Here is a 23242-nt window from a genome sequence, read left to right as displayed (position 1 = left end):
GGAAAGGTGGGTGTGGAGGGTATGTTAGGTGCTCGATTCTTGATAGGATTGGGCGTGGAGGGGCAGACTCAATGCTCTACTGACTTAGTAGGTAATTAATAAATATTAACTGCGTACTTCCCTACAGCCTCCCTCTGAATCATCACAACGTTTACTTGGCTCCAAGACCACTATTGCCCCACTGTGCCCTCGCCCCGTTAACTTAGAATTCTCTGGCTTGTCTTTCCAGAGCTTTCCCCGCCATCTCCAAACCTGGCCTTCTGTAAGTGACAAGCTTCCATCATTAGACAGTCACTGCTGAGTGTTGTGCTGTCTGTACAACTCACTTTTGTATCACTGGCATGCACACCGAATGTACACGCTAAATACTGTCAAGAGTGGTGGCCATGAACTTTCATTTCGGCCCAGGCTGAAAGAGTCTAAGCTGAAGTTGAAGTCCGAGCCAGGACCATTCTCTGCCCCTCCTCCAGAAAGTCCATGTGCATGCTCCTCCTTCATGGCCTGGCCACTGCAGACGCTACCTCGGAGCCTACAGTAAGCCATGGCAGGAAGACCTGCATACCCCTCCCACCCTGCAGCTGAAACAATTATGTTTCTAAATTTTTATTTTATAGCAATTGTCATAGTTAGAGAAGTAAATAACACATTTAAAAACCTCCTCAGGGCCAAAGGATGCCAGAGTATTTACAAAGACATGGGGTAGGGGAGGCAAGACAGGAGCGCGAGGCTCAAGGGCTTGGGTTCAACCCAGGCCCTGCCCCAGACTTGGACAGATGCCAACCACCAGCACTGTGCTGTGGGCTCAGGGAGCATCACACAGCCTGGGGCCCTCTACTCACAGGATCCGGTAGGAGACCTCTAGCTAACTGAAGACCCCACTTCCTATCCAGGAAGCTCCCCTACATCCAACAAGCCAGTTCAAGGGGCCCCTGGGAAGCACCAAAGGACAGGGGCAGTGTGAGGGACACACAGGCTGGGACAGGTGTCATAGATGATCTGGCCTGCCCTGGGGTGAGACAGAGACACGCACATACGTGTGCGTACATGAACAAACTATACCTTCACAGAAAAACTGTAAAGGGGGAGGTTTCTCCTGTGGGTTTTGTCTTCTAAGTCTCCATGTCTACGATGTTAATTTTTTGCTATTATTATTATTATTATTTTGTTTCTTCAACAGTGACAAACTGAGGTAAACATCTGTAACCAACACCTCTCCTAAGGGGCAAAGGGTCCCAACCCAACAGACAGAGACAGTACCAGTGGTGGCAGCAAGAGTGGAGCCTGACCCAGCCTGAGTCTGGTTCAGGGTCAGGCTGGTTGCTGCCTCTGAAGGATGGGGCTGGGCTACGTACCTAAAGTCTCTTCTGAGGACTACCAGATACTACAAGGGAGATACTACAAAGGAGAGGCCTCCCACACAGGATCTCAACAGAGAGAGGGCGCACATGGGATGCGGGATGTCTACTGTGGAATCTCGCTTCCTTGTTATTGCAGATCAGGGTGGAGAGGCCTAAGGCAAGAGGAGAAGTAGCGGCTGGGAAGGAGGGCCTAGTGGCCCCAAGTGGGCCAGGGCAGTGATGGGGGCCTTCTGAGATTCGGCTCTTGGCAGGAGGAGGGGTTTGCTACTTACCTGGCATGTGGGCCCTGTGTCCACTAGGGAAGTGGTGACACCCCAGGAAAAGTGGGACCAGGCCCTGGAGCAACCACAGTTTGTAAACTGGACTCAGGCAGGGCAGGGAGACCTATAGCCCTTTGTGGTGGGAGCAAGGGGTTGGTTGTGTAGAGAGGTGGGGGCTTCAGGCTGAGGGGTGGTTGGTGCCCCTTGCAGCTAACCAGCCAGCCCCACTATGGAACCTCCTAGAATGACCCAGAACTTTTGGAGGGACCCTAGGAGAGGCAACCCAGGCTGGTCAGTTGGGTGGTGCCAGGCGGAAGGTACAGCCTCCCTGTGCTGAGGTTATTGCAGGGGTTCCTTAAGCCTCCACATTAAGGAGTCCCAAAGGAGAGCAGGGGCAAGGTGAGATCCTGTTTTGCTGCCGAAGAACCTGAGCCAACAGCAGGTGTCTCCTGGGATTCCCTGAGGAGTGTGGTAAAACACAGGCCTGGCTCTTGGCAGCTGCCTGGTGAGGTGTCGGGACCCTCAAAGTCACCAGACACACATCACACTCACTCTGACTTCAACTTCCTGTCCCATCCACGGATGCGCTCCTCCCCTGCAAGGGTACTGCCCTAGAACCGTGAGGCTCACACACGTGATTGACAAACCCCAGGAATAACTGGCGCAACTGTTTCCCTGCTTGCTGAGTGCCCAGGGAAGGAACAGCTGGGCTGTGAATGCACCCCCTTACCCTAGAGACACAGGAGTGCCAAGCCTCCCGTTCTTCTGCCATCTGTTCCCCTATACTCTTGGGAGGGGTACCTACTGGAACTCTGTTCCCAATGGCCTCGTGGCTGCCGTAATGGCTCTCCCTTCTGGGATCTAAGTACCCATCAGCAGGAAGAGGTGAGGGGGCATCTCTAATATTTGGGTCTGTTCCTGCACACAACTTTCGCTACATTTAGGGGGCTTGGCCTCTCCCACTGACCTCCTGGGCACCACTGTTGTCAACCCAGTGCCTGTTCCCAGCCAGTTTCTAAGGGTCTCGTGCTCATCTCTGCCCAACACCAAAGGCCCCTTTCTGTGCCCAGGTTTGGATGGAAGATTGTAGGGTGATCTGCCAAGGGGTGTGAAGCGCCAGGAGTGTCCAGGTTCCAGAGCTCAGTCTGGCCCACAAGCTCCCAGCCTTTGTCAGGGGCCTCGGCTCCTCTGGGCTGAGGCCGGCCACACACATGGTCATCCGCTAGCTATGTCACCAGCCCACCACCGACCTGGGTGTCTGGGCCTCCTAGTCTACACTACTCCCTCCCACCGCGCTGTGGCTGCTCCCTGTCCCCAGTATGGGTTGGAGCATACGCGGCTTCCCCGCAGCGGCTGCGCTGCTCCTAGCAGCTCAGACGCAGATCTCGATGGCCGTGGCCAGCACCACCTGCCCTTTGCTCTTGTCTGCGCGGCTGTCGGTCCTGCCCGGGGGAGCGGACGGAGCCAGACCAGCCTCGGGCACGGGCACGGGCACCGGAACGGGCACCACGCTGGGCGGCGAGGACCGTGAACCGCTGCCACTCTCGGTGAGCACTGTGCGCTTGAGCGGTGCAGGAGCCTCGAGGCGCAGGGGCCCAGGCAGGCGGTCCCCAGGAGGTTTGCGTGCACGGTGCGAAGGCCGCCGCCGAAGCTCAGATGTGAGCTCGTGCTTGAGGAAGCGGAAGACCTCCTTGGCTGGCCCGCGACGCTCGGGCTCCAGAGCCAGCAGCCGCTGGAACATGCGCAGTGCAGGCTCGGTGAAGCGGCGCCACTGCGAAGGCAGCCCCGGCAGGCGGCCCCGCTGCCAGCGCACGAACTCCTCGAAGAAGGCATCGGCGCCCGACGCAGCCTCCCACGGGAAGTTGCCGGTGAGCACGCAGAAGATAAGCACTCCGAACGCCCACACATCCACGCCTGTGTCCACCGCGAAGCCATCGGCACGGCCTGCCTGGCACACCTCGGGCGCTGTGTAGGGTATAGTGCCGCTCACACGCTTCACACGGCAGCCCACGCGCCGCGTCATGCCGAAGTCCGCCAGCTTCACACGGCGGCACTCACGGTCAAACAGCAGCACGTTCTCGGGTTTGATGTCGCGGTGCACTAGCTGTCTGCTGTGCATGAAGTCCAGCGCCAGCCCCAGCTGCTGCACACAGCGCTTCACCGTGTCCTCAGGGAGCCCCACCTGCAGGGAACCGGAAGAGCTGCTCAGGGGTAGCCAGGTACGCCTGCCCTCACCCCAGTTCCTTCTTTTAGGCCCTGCCACCATGGGGGCCACAACTCTCCTGCTGTCCTCTGGCCCTGCCTTGATCCTGATACCTACCTGCTTGTCCTCCTCCCAGCCTGGCAGGATACCCCTCCTGTTCCTTTGCTAGGTGTCTTGACCCCGACCCTTAAGTGGAAAGCTCCAAACCAAGTACCAGAACCCCCTCCACTTGCTCCAGGGTTACCTTCTCTGGAGCCTTAGTTCTTGTTCAGTTGTTTATTACTTGCCGTGTGGAGGAGTCAACCCAGACTTGTATATATGCTAGACTTACACCATTAGAAAACTCCCAGTTTTTTGAGATAGGTCTCAGTATTCAGCTCAAACTGGCGTAAAACCCATGGTCTTTCTGCCTCTGCCTCGCTTCCCAATTGTTGGGATTGCAGGCATGCACTACCACACCCTGCTTTCTGGTTGATCAACCAGTCCAGCTCCTTCCAGGCTTTCATACCCTGGCAGCCCCAAAGGCCATCTCTCCTCTCCCCGACACTAACTGAATTACCTGGGGAGGGATGATGTCAAACAGGTCCCCAGCAGGTGCGAACTCCTGGGCAAAGACATAGCATTCCTCAGTCTCGAAGACCACGTCAAAGACCTTGATGATGAAGGGGCTGGATGACAGGCTGTTGGTGATGCTCACTTCACGCAGGAAATTCTTCAGCTTTGTCTTGCTCTTATTCACAAATTTCAGGGCCATTTTGGTGCCTGGCAGGGCCACAGCAACAATAGTGAGACCCTCTCCCTCCTCACAGATAAACCCCCACATCTAGCTGTACAATCTGTCCCCGCAATTCGGCTAGTGGACCCGGTCAGCATGATGTCCTCATGGCACAGTAAACACCTAGGTCCACCCAGCAGATAAGGCTGACCTTAGTCGTCTACGTTGCAACCAGGAACACTTATTGCCTCCTGCCCCAAGCCGTTTTCCTGACCTACTGTCTACTCATCTGTCATATTTGTCTCCCCAGCTAATAACCTCGGCTCCCTGAGGCACAGAAACCTGCCTTGTACTGGTGCCTCCAGAATTTGCCACACAATAGGTACTCAGCAAATACAAGCCAACGGGTGCATTAAGAGAGGCCCCTGTAGGACACTGGTCCCCCCCCCAAACTGGGCATGCATGTGCAGCCTGCTGGGCATGCAGACATGCAATAGCAACAGAATGCTACACATCATAGGCCCTGCCTTCAACACTTCATGTTCACCTTCCACACTACCAATGACCCAATAAGGTCAGCATCGGTTCCCTTCTTTCCTAAATAGAGGAACCGGGTTACATTGCCCAGGGTCACACAGAAAGCAATAAAGTGCCCCTATGCAGGTGTTTTCCTGCTGCCTTAGCTGTCCCACAGGCTCCTCCTGCCCTGGAAAGTAGAGTGTGATCCCAGCTCAAACACACAGTAGCTCCACAGCCTTGGTTGGCTGGCTGAACATGGAGAAACGTGTCCAGACCAACCCATAGGAACATTCCCCATGCTTCTACCTAAGGAGCCCCGTTCCCAAGGACCTGTCCTCACCTCTGTCCAGTTCCCTAGGTGTCGCCAATGCTCTCCAATCACAATTTCTAGCAGTGTCCTCTCCCTGGGCACATCTGTCTCAAAGGCACCCAGATGGCCCCCAAATAGCTTACCCCTCAGTGTGGGCCCTTTGCTAACTCCTACTTACTGTGCAGTGTATCCTTTCCATCTGACCATCTGGTCTGCAGCCTTGCTGGCCCTCTATCCAGGCATGTCCCTACCCCGACCTTAATACCCTGCCACATTACCAACCAACACTCACCTGTGCCCTTGTATGCCACCAGGTCAACCTTTCCGTAGGTCCCTTTACCCAGCTCCCGGACAAGCTCGTAGTGCTTGGTAACGTCGCTGGCAGTCAGTGTGCGTAGCGTCAGTGCTTGCATGTCTTCTGTGAGGAGGGGTACACCGGCACCTGGTACAGGGGCGGCCCCCGGCCCGCAGCAAGGCAGGGAGTGGAGCGGTTCAGGCTCAGGGCAGCCCACGCTCATCTTCTCCCTGTTGTGAGGTATGGCATGGTGAGAGACAAGCAAGCCCCCTGCTTCATCTAAGTCCCGCTTCCCCAGCACCAAGGAAATTCCCAGCTGGGCCACAGGAATGCAAGCATTTGTGAATCCTGTCACTATCCCCGGAGTTTCTGGAGATAACCACTGTCCCTCGTTAGGTCACAGACCCATTCGTCTCACGCTCTAACCCACACAGTGCCCGGCAAGCACACAGGTTTGTCGCACAGCAGCAGCCACACATATGCTCCTACTCACAAATTTTGGGTTTCTGTTGTGGGCGGTGCTGGAGAGGGTCAAATCTAGAATTTACACATGCTAAGCATGTGACCTGTCACTGAGCACAGTCCTAGCCTCAGTCAGTCACAGTGACGATGAAGCACCTGTTATCCAGGTGTGTATCACAGCCTTTGGGGACCCCAGCCCTGTGCGGCTGCATGAGAACCTTTGCCCTCGTGGGTTTATGTGTCAGAAACATGGACGGCAAACACGCAAATGGTATTTTTCAGTCAGATGCAGGGTGGGCTCAGTAGCATGAACTGGGGTCAGTTAATGGCAGCCTCTGCTGTACCAAACACCTTAGCCACACCATTTTGCCCCACACAGGCAGAGAGTGCTTGTGTGGCCACACGGTCATAACACATTGCCCTCTGGTACATACGATACGTATGGTCCTGGGCCTAGCCCACAGCAGTCCTGCTTTTCCTCTGCCCTAGTATGCCCACAGCTGGGCTGGTCTTCATGGATATGACCCTCGTGGCTACTGGATGTTTCCACACAGACTATCATCCTTGAACGGCCCTGCTGCTGTCGGGGGTACTGAGCACCACGTGGGGTGGAATCAGAGGCTGGAGACTGACTGTGATGGTGAAACCAATACCCAACTTGGGGCCCTCGTTTCTGTTTCCCACTTTATTATGATTTGCCCCATTTTTCCGCAGTTTTACTGAGGTTTGCTTGGTATATGATAAACTACATATTTAAAACACGATTTGATGAGTTTGAACAAATGAATATTCATGAAGCCATCATTGCAATCAACATAATGAGCATATCTGTCACTCCAACAGTTTCCTTTTGTTCCTCTAAGCCTGCTCTATCTCAATCCTTATCTTCCAGGCAACCGTCCAGAACCTTCCCTTCTTAGCTATGGGGTGGTGTGTGCTAGGAGCAGAGCCTCTCCCAGGGGCGCTGGGCAGGCTGTGTGCATGCGCATGAGTGTATCGGCTGGAGGTCAGCATTCAGGCCTGCCGTCGGCTGCCTCTCATGCACCCTCTTTGGGCTTCTCAACCCACATCACTGCTATTCTGAGTCCTCTGCTCCCTGAAGGACACAGCAAAGAGCTCTATCCAAGATGAGGCACGACGTCCAAGCCACTCAGGCTGGGTTCGGAGACCAAATGTCACTTACTAGTTGGACAGGTTATATCTGTTTCCTCATCTAGAGAGATTTAGTAGCAGAACCCACTTCCCATGAGCCATTGTGAGTTTAAATAGGCACAAAGCACCTGGGGCACAGCAAGTACTCTGTAGGTGTGTGCCTTGCCAAGTCTCCAGTCACAGCCCCAGACAGGCTCTGTGAGGTGATAGGTAAGAGTGGTGCGGCTTCTCCTTGGCTTCAGGGCTGTCAGGGCCATAAGCCCATGCTCATTTGTGCGTTCACTCTTTTTGGACAAGGACTACAATTCTGAGCTAGAAGCTGGGGGTGCTGGGAGCACCCCATAAGCTCTGTCCAGCCACTCCCTTCCAGGTCAGACCCTTTCCCCTGCCTTCCCTTCCTTCCTGGCACGACCCAGCCTCCCACTTCACACAGAGAGGAGGAACATCAGGAGGGAACTTCCTGGCCTCCCACCAGACATAGGCGGAGCTCCATCTGTGCCATCCTCAGCAATGGCTGGGATGAGAGAGGCCCCCCCCCCCCCCGCACTGGCTCCCACTTCTTCTGCTTCCCCAGGCTCCTGCTCTCTCCATTCATGAACGCACTCTGTTCATAGACCCCGTTCTCCCGCCCCCAGCTTCAGCCTTTTGCTGAGTTTTATTTTGACTCTAGCTGAGATGCCACAGCATCACCCTGGGAGTCTAGTCTGTGGCATGGTGATGTTTGCATAAACCCGCCAGACGATGGCGGAAGAACCAGTTCTGCTTTCCCAATGTCCACAATGTCCCAGTCCCAGGCTAGGATTCTGTCACAGCCATGACTGGACCATACTAGGGAGCTGGAAAGGGGGAGGGGCGTTTTCCTCAGCTTCAGGGCTTCTGGGACCATGAGCTCTGTCAAATGTCCACCAACTATCTGAGGAGGACAATTTAGTACCCATGGTTGGCTTCCTCTCAAAAGGGAAGGACCACCAATTTTGAGGGTGTTCTCAGGCCACTGTCCCTAGCCATTCAAGGACAGTGTGTGGTTTTTCCTAAGGGTTTCTGGTAAGTACACAGTCCCCTTAATCTGGAGCCTTCCCCACTCCCCAGGGAGATGCTGGGCTGCTGGGCTGGTCATCTGACATGTGTACACTCCTGGAGACGGAGACAGACAGCCTGATGTGTAGGCCTATGTACTCTCATGATGCAACTCCCACTTAGAGCATCAGCCCTGTTCAGAGGACACTGCTTCTGTGTCCTCTGGGACGCTGGCAGCTGCAAGAGGTTTTATTCCTTCCATACCCAGGCCCAAGGGTGCCTCCTTGTGGGCCTCACAACTGTTCCTGGACACTCAAGCCAGTTCTGACCACCATCCCATACTGCCTCTGCAAAATTTAGAGGCTGCTAGTCAGGCCAGTGTTCCTAAGCAACCTTTACTTCTCACTTCCTGTCTCCCTGCCTGACCTCCATAGTGCTGCATTCCTTGGGTCCCTTTCCCCTATGAACCTCTGAGCCTAGAACAGTCATGGCCTTGATCCTATTTCAGTTGGGTGACCTATAGGCAGAGGCTTCAGTTTACACATCCATACGTTAAAGAAAACAAAATGCCGGGTAGCGGTGGCATGCCTTAAATCCCAGCACTCAAGAGGCAGAGGCAGAGGCAGGTGGATCTCTGTGAGTTTGTGGCCAGCCCAGGCTACAGAGCCGAGTTCCAGGACAGCCAGGGCCACACAGAGAAACTCTGTTGAAAATTAAAAAAAACAAAACAAAACAAAAAACCCAACAAAGCAAAACCAACCAACCTAACAAACAGACAAAAAAACCTTAACCAATCTGTACCTACTGCAGCAAACCTGTCGTAAGGACTCAGCTAGTCTTAACTCCATAGTGCAGTGCTGCTATTGTATGATGAAACAATGCATAACCACAAAGTGGCTTGCCCACAGTCACACAACTAGCATTGGAACTGGATCCAAATTCCATCCTTTAAATCAGTTCTCTCCCAAGACAAGTGTTGGGAACAATACACCCAGATCCTGCAGTAGCGGGGTGGAGTCTCAGCCAAGCATACCCATATAATCCTAACAGTTCCTGTTGGCTGTCTGGTGCCACCGTTCGTTCCTCACAGTGATGTCACGTGGCTCCTGGTATACATGACAACTTGAGACCGAGTGCAGCACGACGTGCCTAGTTCCTGAGTGGCTGGGAAGATAAAGACACATCTAACATCAGGCTAACACTGTCCTCCAGGTCCTGACACACGTCCTCTCGAATGCACTTAGCTATAGCCTCTATAACTCTGAGCCACCAGTACTAGGAAGCAGGTTTCTGCTGACCTCTGCTTCCTCCCTGCTTGGCAGGGCATCCACCCACACTCTGGGTGACTGCTGCCCCAAGAGACCCTTCGGGTGGTGCACTTCCAGAGTGTGTCCCCTACTGGCCCTGAGACTCATCTGGAGCTTTCCCCAGCCACCAGGTGGGCTGCTGTCTTGACCATCTGATGTGTATATACTCCAGGAGATGGAGATGGGCAGCCTAGTGTGCTGGGATGGCAGTCTTGGCTCTGCCACATGCTGGAAGGCCACCATAATGGGGGAGGGTTTCCCAAGTGAGAAGCAAGACTGAACCGCCTACCACTTCCTGTTGGCAGGCAGCCTGGGTTGGGCGCCACCCTGCGATGCTACACCCAGCACAGTGCTTTGGAACTCTCATTCCTTACCATAAGCAGAGACAAACACACACAAGCCATAAATGTATGCACACATACAGACATACAAACACACACACACACACACACACACACACACATGCAATGGCACCAGCTTGGCAAATTTTTCCTCACTGAGTCCTCGCAACACCTTGAGGAGAGGGCAAGGAGCTGCCTGTGTTGTACAGAAGCAGCTTACTTGCCGTGTGACTTATATACCCATGAACACCTTAGTGGCCTGGGTAAACATACAGACCCAAGCAGCCACTGCCGCTATCGAGTGATGTTTTCTGCTCTACAGATAATAATACCAGCGGCTCAAGAGTCTTCTGACTCGTCTGTGGCTATGGCAGTCAGCCAGCTGCCAGCAAAGTCTCCTCTTCTACAGTACAAAGTCACCACACTCGTCAGCTTCCTTCATGTGGCCATGTGGCTGGCTTCCCCCACTGGGATGGGAACACAAGTGACGTGTGTTATTGCCAGCTCAGGACTTTTTCCAGTTGCAGAAGCCTCCTGGATGCTGGCTTGAACAGAGGACCCCCAAACCCTCAAACGTGGTAGAGGCACAATGGAGGTGCAGCAGCTCGAGTCCCCAAGGAAGGGGGTGAAGATTACCCACCCTGTATTGTTCTGTGAGCTTCTAGTGTGCTCCAACCCTGAGGCACGGCTTGTCACAGCAGCTACTGCTAGTCTCAGTCAAGGGGTATGGAGCCAGGAAGCAGAACTATGCTCTGCACCTGCCTGGAACATAGCCAGACTCCCCAGAATGGTGGCCAGAGACCAAGGACAACGATGCAACCACAGGAGTGGGTGGAGCATGACCCATCTGCAGAGAAGAGAGCTTGCCTCATCTTGCCTTGTGGGAGAATGTCACTGTTTATTGAGCATCTACTCTGTTCTTGGTGCCCTATGCTCTGTGTGCTAGATTTAAGTCAAGGAACCACCACAGCAAGTGATATGGCTGCTACATCCTCACTTTATAGAAATATTACCTCCGAGCCACATAGTGACACCTAATTGCCCCCTCCTTGTTCTTCTCAGATAGTGACCTGCATAGTCCAGTCTGGCCTCAAACTATTGCTCCTCCTCCTCCTCAGCTTCCTGGATGTTGGGATTATAGGCCTGTGCCATCATACTCAGTCCCAACAGCCATTTGAAGAGTATTAAGAGGTGAGACCTGGCCAGATGCTGGGGCACACACCTTTAATTCCAGCACTGGGAGGCAGAGGGAGGTGAATCTCTATGAGGAGGATGAGACCTGGGCAGGGCAGGTGAGATGGCTCAGTGGTGACCAGAGTTTGATGCCCAGAATACTCTTTACAGTAGGAGAGAACTGACCTCACAAGTTGTCATCTGACCCTCATTCATGCTGTAGCGCACGGATGCCCACCCCCTACACATGTGCCATGTACACATTCACATGCACCAACACTAATACGCATGATCCCTAAAACCGATAGAGGTTGTTTAGAGGCTAGGTCCTTCCAAGGGCTCATCCTGACCTTTCCCTGTCTCCCTCCCACCTTCTACAGCAGGATGCCCCTTGACCTCGACATCCTAGCGTCTAGAACTGAGATATACAGCTCTGCTCATTATAAACCACTTAGCCAGAGGTCCTCGGTGGCAGCAGAACTAAGCAAACCAGATCAGATACAAGAACAACCGTGGACTCAAAATGGCATTAGGCAGAGCTGGCTTCAGATCTGAAGCTCCTGTCCTGTGAGACTTTTCAAGGCAGACATAGGCAGATGTGGTACAGAAAAGTGTATCCTCCATCGCTGGTGTGCAGCAGAGGTCAGCGCCTACCCGTGTGTGTATGTGGGGGGAGGGTGCTGTGAGGGGAAGAGTAGAACCTAAGGATTCCAGCCAGGCCTTCTTTGTTTTCTTGCCCTGACTGGCCTGGTACTCGGTATGCAGTCCAGGTTGGCCTAGAACCTGTGGTTTCCTTGCTCCTGACTTCTAAGAGCTGAGAGTACAGGAGCCACAATGCCTGGCTCTAGCCAAGCCTTATACTAGAGTCCTATGTTCAGGTCCCCTCACTTAGGTCCTGGACCTTCACTGTGTCCCTGTCAAGAGTCTCAACAAAAGCCTGGCCTACAAGAATTCCCACCTGTAGGATACTCCGGCAGGTCACCTCACCTCTCTGGATATTACTCAAAGTCCCTGTGGAAAAAACAGCATGTGGTGGAGGGCAGCGCAGTGACCTCTTCCCCCGCCATAAGTGGAAGGCAGGGGAGCTGCAGGTGCATAGCCCTGGCTTTCTCTACGCTTCAGTCTTCTGCTCCCTCAGGCCTGCCTAGGCTGAGGTCAGATAAACTGCTTTCTTTCCCCCTATCCTGCACTTGTTACCACACACACGGTAACGGGCCGATGACATTTTCCCACGTCTGTCATTGCACTTTGCCCCACACTCCACCCCAGCCAGACTAAAAGTCAGATTTGAGTCAGTCCTTGCCTCGCTCACACAGCTGCAATGGAGTTTCGTTCATTTGATTGTTCTTTGAGACACGGTCATTCTCCTGTCTCTGCTTCCGACGTGAGGATTACAGGTGTGACTGCAACACCATACTTGGCCTTTGCAGTGTTGCTGTGGCTCCTTGAATAACCGTGTGCCATTTCCTTGCTCAGCATCAGTTCCCCTTTCTTTGGGTAGCGACCCCACCCTCTGCCCATGTGTTCACAAGGGTGCTTTCTACACTGTTGGGGGCAGGCTTGACCCAGGCTTGCCCGACCCATGGGTCAAGCCCTGGGACTTCTGCTGGAGCTCTGGAGAACCAGCATCCTCCACTCTGGGTGTGCGCCACTGAACCAGAGGACACAGGGGTACAGCTGCTGGGAGCTGGCTGGCCACATCAAAGGGGGGAAACCTGCCTGACAGGGAAGCAAAAGAGATGTGCTGATGAAGCATGCCTGAGGCCACTCTACTCCTGGACATTTATTTCATGAATCAGTGGCTTTCTGTTCTGGCTTAATTAAGCCAGTTGATTGGGTTTATATAACTCTCTAGTCTCTAGACAAGTGTACCTAAAACCCAGCGAGAAAACCACGAGCTCCTTGAAAGCCAGCCCCTGCCTTAATCATCTTGCTATTCCCAGCACCGAGCCAGGGGGTGACAAATACGGGTGAATAATTCCTTCGTGTTTGGGAAGTTGTAACTTTTTATATCTTGGCTTTCCTGAATGTGACCCTGCAGGCACAGTTATTTCCCTAGCACCACATGAAGGACTGTTGGCCCCATCCTGCAGATGGACAGACTGATGGCCAGAGGCACTGCACCTGCTCTCAGCCATACAGGTAGGTCAGTGGCGGGCTAGGTCAGAAGCCAGGATGTCCTTAGGGATGAAGCGCTATGGCCTTCTACCAGTCCCAGGGTGGAGGTGCCAACAGAAAGTGACAATAATGAGCTCATACCTACGGACCCATCGACCCCTTATACTGCCCCATAGCATGGGGACTATTACTGTCTCCAATTTACAAATGAAGAAACTGGGGCATGGGTGTTGTCTTTTTTTCCCCCTTCTGTGTTTGATGCTTGGGATTGAGCCTAGGGAAGTGTTGTATCCCCAGCCCTTTTCATTCTGAAACAAGAGTCTTGTTATGTAGCCCAGTCTATCCTCAAGCTTTTGACCCTCCTGCCTCAGCCTCCCAAGTAGCTAGGAGAGTAAGCATATACCACTAGGCCCAGATCGGTCGTATCATTATAGCAAAACCATCCATCCAGGAAGCAGGAGTACCAGGCATAATCATTCCACGATCCAAGCTAAACCGCTGCTTTACTCTCTCTAAAGTGAAGTGCTAAAAATTGGCACTTATTCTGCCACTTAATCTCTGCAGCAACTCCTTTTTCATAGCTGAGGGTCAGGGGGCCTGCCCAAAGTCATGCAGCCCATCAGTTCAGGACCAGGACCGAATCCTTAGCTTCTTGGGTTCTACATCCTCTTCTTTATTCTTAAGTCTTCATTCAGCTCCGGGTACTAGGTTTTCCAACACATCTTCAGCACCACAGGCCTGGACAGCACCTAGGGAAGTGTCTACTAGAGGAAGAGTTGGGGGGGGGGGGGGGGCAGTCAGGGATGAGAAAAATACAGAGCTGAGCTGGGTCTCCAATGCCCAAAGCTCTCACAGTAGACACACCCAAGACGTGCCTAGCTTTCTACTATTGTTGTAAAAGTAAGTGGCCTTGTACAGAAGCAATTTGACACTCAATGGATACAAGTGTATCTATCTATACAGTAGCTTCTAGAAATAGGCTTGCAAGTTAAAGGGTAAGTGGGTTTGGAATTTTTGCAGAAAGTGGGGGACCAAGTTGCTATGTTGTTGGACAACCTATCAAGTAAGGAGACTGCTTCTGGGAGAGCACAGCAGTGGCCACCAGCTCCCCTGAGCTCTCTGGACCTCCAGATCGCTTTTCAGATGGTTAGTGTTTCTTTGACAAGGGGAAAGTAAAACAGGTTTCTCATTTGCGTGCAATTATGTTGAGTAACTCCAGATGTCACACATTAGTAGCAGTGCTTGACCTTGACCCAAACTGGCTTCCAACTTCCAGTCCTCCTGTCTCAGCCTCCCCAATAACTAGGATTGCAGATGTGTGCCAAGCTACCGTCTATTCTAGAGACAGTATTCAGAGTGTCGCCCCCATTTCCACTCCGTCCACTAGTCCCTGTCTCATTCCAGTCTTTCCACTGGTCATGTCCCCTGTGACTTGGTTCTGTGCCCCACCCCCACCCAGGTTTCCCTGCTGTTCGCAGGCAGTCATATTCCAGCCTGGGGCTGTTCCTTCTGCCCGGACAACTCTTCCCTCTGTGCCCACGTGGTTCTTCCCTCAATGTTCTGCTTGGATGACACCTTCCGAACCAGGGCCACATCCCGCCCGCCCTTCCTTCCCCCGCACCTTGTTCTAGTTCTCCCCAGTAGAACGTAGCACCTTTGGAATGCATTACATAATTTACTGACTGTGATGACATCTATTAGCTGTGTCTTTCTCCCACTTGAACTAAAGCACCCAGAGGGCAGGGATTTTGTGGCTGGCCTTATTCATTGTGAAGTCCCCAGGAGCTGGCATGGTACCTGGTACAAATCAGGTGCTTAGTAAACATCTATTGGATGAACAACTGGATCTCTTGGAAGGTGGGGACTAAGTGAGGAAGGATAAAACCTTACCAAGCACAACCCTGCATGGTCTGGGGAGCAGAAAGAAAAGGCTGGGTGGGGCTAGGTGGCAGGTACCGTCAGAGGATGGCCAGATGGTCTCCCTGAAGGCTGTCGCTATGCTCCATGCTGGCTTGCCCAGAACCACATCTGCCTGCATGTTGACTCTTCTGCTTACTGCTGAGAACATCATCACATCATCATGGCACACGCCTGTTTCTACACCCAACACTTGTGGGTCAGGCCCCCTAGGAAACCAGGATTCTAAAAAGTCCTCTCCTTTGTCTTACTTTTTGGGTCAGGGTCTTGCTGCTAAAACAGCCCAAGCCAACCTCAAACTCAAAATCTTCTTGCCTCTTCCTGAGTGCTGTGTGTACAGACAGACATACACCCACTATGCCTGAATTGTCTCAGTCCTTTGACAATAATACGTAATTCATTAAATACTGCATTCTGGTCCAGAAAGCAGAAGAAGGGGACATTCACTTCAGTCCCCTTCAGGGTGCAAGGCACTGCCCCTTCTTAGCAACATGACCCTGGGTAGGGTGTGCCCTCTACTGATAACTCAGTTTGCTCATCAGCAGGAACAAGGCTGAGATGCCCAGTGGACACAGTAGTTCAAAAGGTAGTTCTCACATGCCTGGCATGAAGCAGATACTTGGTAGGAACTGGCCAGATGGCGGGACCTGGAGCCTAGTTCTCCTGCTGACTGTGCGGGAAAACTTGTCCTGATCCACACACAGAGGCCATCTTTCTGCTGCTAAATCTTACTCCTGAACCAGCCGCAGTTAGAAAAGTCTGTGATTACCAGGCTCACCCTCCCCAGGTGCCAAATCCAGAAAGTGGAGACTTAGGAGTGTCGCCAGGTCAAGCCACGAGACACAGCTTCCTCACCGTCCTTGCCACCAGAGCCACCTGCACATCACTGTGCTGTGAGGCTCCAAGACTGACTTAGCGTCTGCCTCCCTCTCTTCTATCGGCAGCCCAACCTTCCCTAGGCACATCCTTGGTCGCTACTGAAGTCACTGACTCTGTTACCACATAGGTTGTCTAGCTTCTCTGGTCCTGTGGAAGACAGGAGCCCCAAGCACCAAGGAGTAGGGCCCTCAAAGAGGGCCAAGGGCAGGCCCAGGGCTTTGCACCTAGAAGATGCAGGCAATGTGGTACTCAGGACTTGGAGGGCACAGAGGTCATTGACCATCGGCTGATGGGCCAGTGACCTTGGCTAGGTTGCCTCCAGTGAACAAGCATGAGATGGTTGGTTGAGCAGAGGCTCTCTGGGGACCTGGGCTCCTCCCCAACCCCAAGTCTTCTGCCCTCAACTACAGAGGGAGAGGGACAAACAAGCCTGCAGCCAGAATAGTGGCCTACACGAAGGCTCAGGTGTTCACTACTATTCCTATCAGAGGGTCCTGTGCAAGCTATTTGTCCCCTGAGTTTCCATTTCCTCCAGCAGATGGGTGTAAGAGCTAAAGATGCAGTTCAGTGGCAGAGCACCTGTCTAACATGCCCAGGGCTCCAACAGTAGAAGGAAAATGGGTAGAAAATGGTTCAGGTTCAAGCAGTATTTACAAAAGCCGCCACTTAGAAGCCACTTAAAACTGCTTTAGACACACTGACTCATTTAAACCTCAAATACCCTTGGGAGGAGCTATTTATGTCTTTACAGCCAGGGAAACTAAGGCTCAAAGACAAAGATTAAGTGGTTATGTCCTGGGTCACACAGCCAGTAGCGGTTTAGAAATGACAAGCTGTGCACCTACTGTGTGCTCTGCACCTACTGTGTGCTCTGCACCTACTGTGTGCTGTGCACTGCCCCTGGATCTGAGAGTACCTGGGAGTCGTGCAGCACAGGCTTGAAGAAACTTGCACTGTGCCGTGTAGCACACAGACACCGACGGGGAAACAGACGCATGTCAGACAAGATGTTATCCCAGGGGAAACGCCAGGGAGGAGAGGGAAAGACGCTGCCAAGCATGGCAGCACAGCCCTCAGCGAGGAACCGAGGCCTGGGGACACTGCGCTGGAACAGCAGAGGACACGGCAGAGGCCCAGAGTGCAGGTGCTGAGGGCTAATTGATTAGCAAGCTGAGTCAGGAGGAAGTGAGAAAGGGTGGTCACTGTCTGGACACCCCAGGGAAGTGGCTTTCCCTCTCAGGAGTCTGAGAAGTCCTCAAAGAGGCCAAGCCTTGTTCCCTGAGGGTGAGGCATAGCATGTGGCCCTGACCTGGGCCTGAAACAGGCTGGTGCCCAGGCGACGTCCTAGAGAACATCAGCTCCACCAAGCCTCGGGCTGTGTGTTTGAGAGAAAAGTGACCAGAATCTTGCCTGAACCCCAAGACCGAAAGCCTTGGGGAAAGTGCCTCACTTCAGAGCCTGATTTCCTTCTTTTTTTAGACAGGGTCTTACTATGTAGTTTCGACTGGCCTTGAGTTTACTATTAGACCAGGCTAGCCTCAAATTTAGAGATCTGCCTGCTTCTGTCTCTCAAGTACAGCAAACAAAGCTGTGTGCCACCATGCCTGGTCAGAGCCCATTTCCCTTTCCGCTCAGGGCTTTCAAGGACTGCATTACAGACAAACCTTTGGGGTACACTAGTTGCTATTCATAGCACTTCACAAACACCCATTCCCTTAGCCCCCCTAACAGCCCTGCTGGACAAGTGCTAGGATCCTTTCTTACAGAAGAGAGTTCTGAGGCACGGAGAGGGCGCCTTGCCCGAGGCCACACAGCTAGACCCAGAGTACTTTTGAAAACTAAGCAGCCCTAACTACAGAAGAGGAGAGCTCCCAATGCCTGGGTCAGAACTGGCAGCCACCCCAGGGTAGTGACAGCCCTGGTGTAATCAGAGTCCTATTCCAGGGGGAGCAAGGGCAGCAGCCCCTCCGGCCAAGGAGGATGCTGACAGACAGCAGGAGCTACACTGAGTTGGGCTGAGTTATACAGCCACTATGGGGTCATTCTCTCTGGTCTGACAAGGGGAAGAGGTGGTTCTATGATGCGCAGCCCTGCCCAGTCTACCACCTGGAAGCCCAGAAGCCCCTGGTATATTCTAGAACCCTCTTGCGGCTGTTCAAGCTGCAGGGAATGAGTGCTAGGCGGTAGGAAGTCACAGCAGGTCCCCTGACTGGGATCCGCTCCTCTGCATATGGCAGCAGGGAGTGGGAGAAGACCAAGGCGGGTAGAGCTGAAGCTCGCCTGCCTGGCTCCAGGCTTCCAGACCTTTCCGACTACCTTGTCCACCGGGAGCTCCGAGCACCCCTCTGCAATCAGCAAACACAGGTCCCAATGAGCCTAAGATCAGGCTGATTACTGGACAGGCAGCTGGTGCCAGTTCAACACAACCCCTTGGTGAACACAGGGCTGGGCTCAAATCCTGCTGTGGGCTCAATGCAGGGTTAGTCTAGGGGCACAAAGAAAATCTCTCCATAGCCTGGAACTGCAGACTGACAGTGAAAATGGCTCCACCGCTTTCCTCCAAGCCTGACATTAATGACATGGCTTCTCGGGTGGGGGAGGAGCTAGGAGTGGCAGGGATGGGAAAAAGGAAGAATGAGGTGGCCGGGTCTGAGCTAACCCTACACACCTGGCTTTTACAGGGCTCCAGGGCTGGGCTAGGAGTCCTCTCTGCTCTACATCTCAGCTCTTCAGCTCTGCCAACTACTGCCTTGAATGACTCCCTGCCCCAAGCCCTACACTCTCTACAGCAGCCCCCAAAGGAAGCTAGGCCAAGTCCGACAACCTGCTGTTGACCTCAGTTTACCCATCTGTGCAGAGGACTGAAGTGAAGGCCCTCCAAGCTTTCTCTTCTCTGGCTTTCCAGGATGGAGTTCTGTGCTTTGTTGGTGACCGGGTGGGGGCTTGAACACTGGGCAAAGGACGCTGCTCAAGCCTGCCATATGCAAGGGTTCCATTCCCAAACCAGCAAACAAAACAAAGTAACCTTGCCTCTCCTGGCTTCTGACATTCCCTTAACATGAAACTGATTGCCAAATAACTGGGCCAGAGCCAGAGGCCAGCACCAGGCTCCAGCCACCGGCCTTGGCTTTGGAAGGTATGCCAATCTCCTGGTTGGAAGCCTGCTGTAGCCCGAGGTCAAGAGAGATGGCAGAGTGCCATGTGGAGAGCACCAACTCAGCACTCCCCCTGGGCTGGGATGCCCTTAGCTGCTTATCTATACGACAGGGAGACTCCTGTGCAGGCTGAACTAAGGTCAGAAATGGGCCAAGGCCAGGGTCTGCCACACAGAATGAGGTGAGAGACTGTCTTAGGGGCACACAACAGCCACCACCGAGCAATTGTTTTCCCAGCTTCCACTCCACCCTGCAAACCTGGAGGTCAGCAGCAAGGCTGTAAGGTCACATCAATAAAGAACAGGTCAGGAGTCCTTGGGATACCTGGGGGGAGGAGCATGTGCTCTGTCCAAACAAGATGGCTCTGGGCCTGAAGCTGCCACATCCCCTGGTTTTTCAAGAGCATCCCAAAATCAGCATCTGAATGTGAAATCTTCCACAACATTTTGAGCACCAATAACAAATGCAGACATGTGAAATACACTGATCAGCAGAATGGGGCTCTAGGCTGTAGTTTCTCAATGCTAAGGCATCAGGCTGTAGGCTCAACAGTGTTGGTGTGGCCGGGACAAGACAGCCCCAGACTCCTGAAGCTGAGCCTGGATGTGCAGTCTCACAGCACATGGAGACATATGCCACTGTCGTCTAGGCTGCTCAGCCATCAGCCAATCAGACTGTTCTCTCTGCTATGTGCCAGTCCAAGCCAGAACAAAACAGGAGGTAGAGGTAGAAACAGCCGCCAAGCCACCCTAGAGTGGGGTTCTGGATGTGGAGATGAACCAAGTGTAGTGGGGGGGTACATAAATTAGGGCAGGCTGCAGAAAGCTGGGCTGCCAAGCTACTTTATTAGGGCTACTCAATGGGGAGCCACTGCAGGTTAGAGAGGAAAGAAAGTCTTCCTACCAGTACCCTGCTGGCCTCATAATGGTTCTCTCTGGCCATAGTTGTTTGAACCTCTGCTCTCCAGTCTCAGCTTCCACTTCCTTGCCTGTGGGGTGTATGACAAAGCCCCAGGCTCCAACCTACTGCACAGAATACTTCCAAGATGGTTAGGACACACCCAGATGCTTCTGACAGTCTGCCTCTAATCTATAGTCACCACGCTGGCTGCAGAGTATGTGGTTCACTGCCATTCTCTCTGGCAAATGCCACAGGCTTGATCAAGGTCACCCAGTCTTCAGGGCAACTGGTTTCCGCACATCCTCTGCTGGGGGTGACTGCATTGACCGTCCTTGAGTTTGCAGAAGTGCTGACCCACGCTACATCCTCACTCGTGGGGCAAAGCCAGCAGCAGGGTGGAGTCCAGGCAGTGGTGATGGGAAGGCATCAGCTGTTCAAGTCTGATATGGGGGATCAGGTGTCTCACGGATGGGGCCAAGGGCTGGGCATGTTAGTCCTGAGAGCATGGTCTGGGGAAACACAACAGCCCAGGGCTGTGAGGCCAGATTGTTGGGAAGAGGTGAGGGAAAGCCTCGATTCCAGGGCTGGAACTTCAGACACAGCAGAGGTTTCAATGAATGAATAGATAAATGAACAAAGGCTAGAGGGCTCTGTGCCCAGGGTCCTGCCTTCTCCAGCCTGTCTACTCACCTAGTACCTGACTGCACCAGCGCATGTCTGTGGAAGACTGAGAAAGACTTCCTACCCTTTCTTGGGGTCTCTGATTTAAAGGTACACCACCCCCAGGGTCTTCCAGCTTCCCCGGGGTCTTGGGGTTTAGGACTTTGTTGAGGGCCTCTTGATTGTGGATGCTTTGGAAGCTTAAGAAAAAACCCGGGCTCACTCCTTCACTGTAGAGGACACAGTGTCCCAGTCCTGGACTTGGCCCTAGGTGTTCCGGGGAGGGGGGTTGAGGAAAAGGGAAGGAACTCAGGTTTGCTCTCCTTGGGACTTAAGAGGGACAGAAAGGTGTGCTGACCTGAAATGGCTTCTTCACTTAGGGTACTTCCCCTACCCAAAAACTAGCTGCTCACTTTGAGAGGGCTTGCCTTCTCCCTGTTCTGCAGGAAGCACAAAGAGGGAAAAGAGGGACCCGGGTAAAGAACTCCACTGTGATCCGAGTTGGGATATTGGAATCAGAGAAAAGAAGAGCTTTCCTTCGCTCAGTCTCTCAAACACGCCCCTTCCTTGCCCTCTCAGACAAAGGCACACACCCAAAGCCCCAGCTGTCACCCAGAGCTGCAGAATGCAGGCACCTCTCACCTGTGGGCGCCTCAAATTTTCTTTCAGGATTGGGAAGGCTCGCTTAACAACTCACCCTGGCCTTTGGGGGTTGGGACATCTATATTTCTTTATTCTTCAAGGACCTAGGGTCTAACGCTCCAAGCTCGATTTATAAAGGAGACTCTCCAGGCTCTTCTCCCTCTCCAGGGCATAGCGACTACTCTCTCTGGGTGTTCGGGGCTGTGCCCAAACCTCAGAGTTGGGGTGGAGAGTGGGGGAAGGGAGAGGAGGAGGGGGCGGCTCCTCCAAGCGAGACACAAAGAGACGTCCTTCAGCCTGGGCTCCATGGCGACGCTGAGGAGGGGGAGCGCGCACTCATTACTTCCTCCCCACCTGCAGGGCTCTGGGGACCTCGGTGGCTACTCACCTGCCGCCCCTCACCTGTGTCCCGCTTACCTGGGCTGGGGCCGCGGGGACGCCGCGGCAGGGGGTCTGGGCGCCGTGTCGGTCTTCGTCAGCCCGGCCCGAGAAGGGCTCAGGGCACCACCACCACCATAAGCCGGGACGCGGAGGGCGTCGCTAGGGGCTCGGTCGCCCAGGTCCCGGGGCTTTGGGGTGCCCGCGGCTTCTCGTTAGCAAGAGGATCTGATCTCGCTGTCCTAGGTTTAGGGGACCCTGTGTGCCGGAGCAGCAGGGAGGGCTACCGCCCCGAAGCTGGGTCGCTCTGTGTCTTGAGGTGTGCGGTTGCAGCAAGCAGCTCTTAGGGGGCCCGGGTGGAGCGGTCGCCGCGCGCTGGGTCCCGGTAACCGCGTGCGGGGCTGGAGGTCACGGCTCAGCCGCTGGGGGGCTCGGGCGCCGCCGCTGCAAGCAGCCCGGCCCTGCGGGCCCCTGCCCCGGCCTGGCGCGGGCTGAGGCTGCGGCTCCTGCTTCGGCTCCCGCTCCACCCGGTGTTCGGGCTCCAGCGCCAGCGCCCGCCCGGGCTGCGCTCCATCGCGGCCTCGCGGCTCCGCCTCCCGCCGGCGCGTACCTGCCCGCCCGCCGCTCCGCCCTCCGTCTCGCGCGCCGCTGCACGCGCCTTTGTCCGCCTCTCCGGGTGCGCGCCCCGCGCACGCGCACTCCCGCCGCGCACTCCCGCCGGGCGCCGCGGGAGCCAAGCGATACCCCGCCCGCTTTCCGTCCGCGCCGGGTCCTAACGCCCGCCCGAAGCTGCCATAAGCTCCTTTTTCTAGGTCAGAGCCCAGGAGGGGCCGAGAACGAGGTTAGAGAGGGCTCCGGGGAGTCGCAGAGGGTCACCTGGTCCAGCTGCTTGGTCCCCGAGGGACCAGACTGTCCCAGACTCTTCCAGCCTGTGCCTGTGGGGCGGAGCCTGGATTTGTTCCCAAGAAGGAAAATATATCCGAGTTCTCCTATTCAGAATGCACTCACTCATTCAGCCACCGGTCCATCTGTTCACCCGCCTGTCTGCCCATTCATCCTTCCACCTATCCATCCGATCTCCACGAGACCTCAGAAAACTACCAGGCTACTCAGAGATCTGGAGTCTGCGGGTCCGTGTATGTCTCAGGCTGAACCTGCGAGCCCCGCTGTAAGGAATCGGTGAGGAGTTAAGGTGTCTAAGCAGAACGGAAGGAAGGGGGCTCCTGGCTGAGGCAGCAGCTGTGCAAAGACACCCGGGTGCGAAGAGCTTTGTTCATTAACCGGAAATTGGTAGCCTGGGTGCAGGTGGGGCGGACAAGCAGAGATGGCGATGGAGTGGGAACACCGAGTTCTTCCGGAGGCCCAGGCTCTCTTCCGCGCCTCATCCCCGCAGCACACTATTTTCTTCATGGAAAAAGCCCCCAACACACCCAGAATCTCCCCCTCCTTTTAATCACTGATCAGATTGTTTTCTAAAACCA

At 54.2% G+C, this 23242-nt stretch overlaps 1 protein-coding gene across 1 annotated transcript; it reads right to left on the bottom strand.

The window, feature by feature from the left end:
• Window positions 1-592: 592 nt before the first annotated feature.
• On the bottom strand, window positions 593-22459 carry Sbk1 (SH3 domain binding kinase 1). Its single transcript, XM_005351197.2, has 4 exons — window positions 21801-22459; window positions 5658-5890; window positions 4381-4583; window positions 593-3800 (listed from the first exon to the last, which is right to left on the bottom strand). The coding sequence occupies exons 2-4, from the start codon at window positions 5881-5883 to the stop codon at window positions 2991-2993; spliced, it is 1239 nt and encodes a 412-aa protein (XP_005351254.1). The 5' UTR covers window positions 5884-5890; window positions 21801-22459; the 3' UTR covers window positions 593-2990.
• Between the last annotated feature and the right edge of the window lie 783 nt (window positions 22460-23242).

Source organism: Microtus ochrogaster, chromosome 8 (genome assembly GCF_000317375.1).
Source record: "Microtus ochrogaster isolate Prairie Vole_2 chromosome 8, MicOch1.0, whole genome shotgun sequence".
Lineage (NCBI taxonomy): Eukaryota > Metazoa > Chordata > Mammalia > Rodentia > Cricetidae > Microtus > Microtus ochrogaster.
Note: the sequence above shows the minus strand (reverse complement) of the source record. Positions and strands in the feature narration are given on the sequence as shown.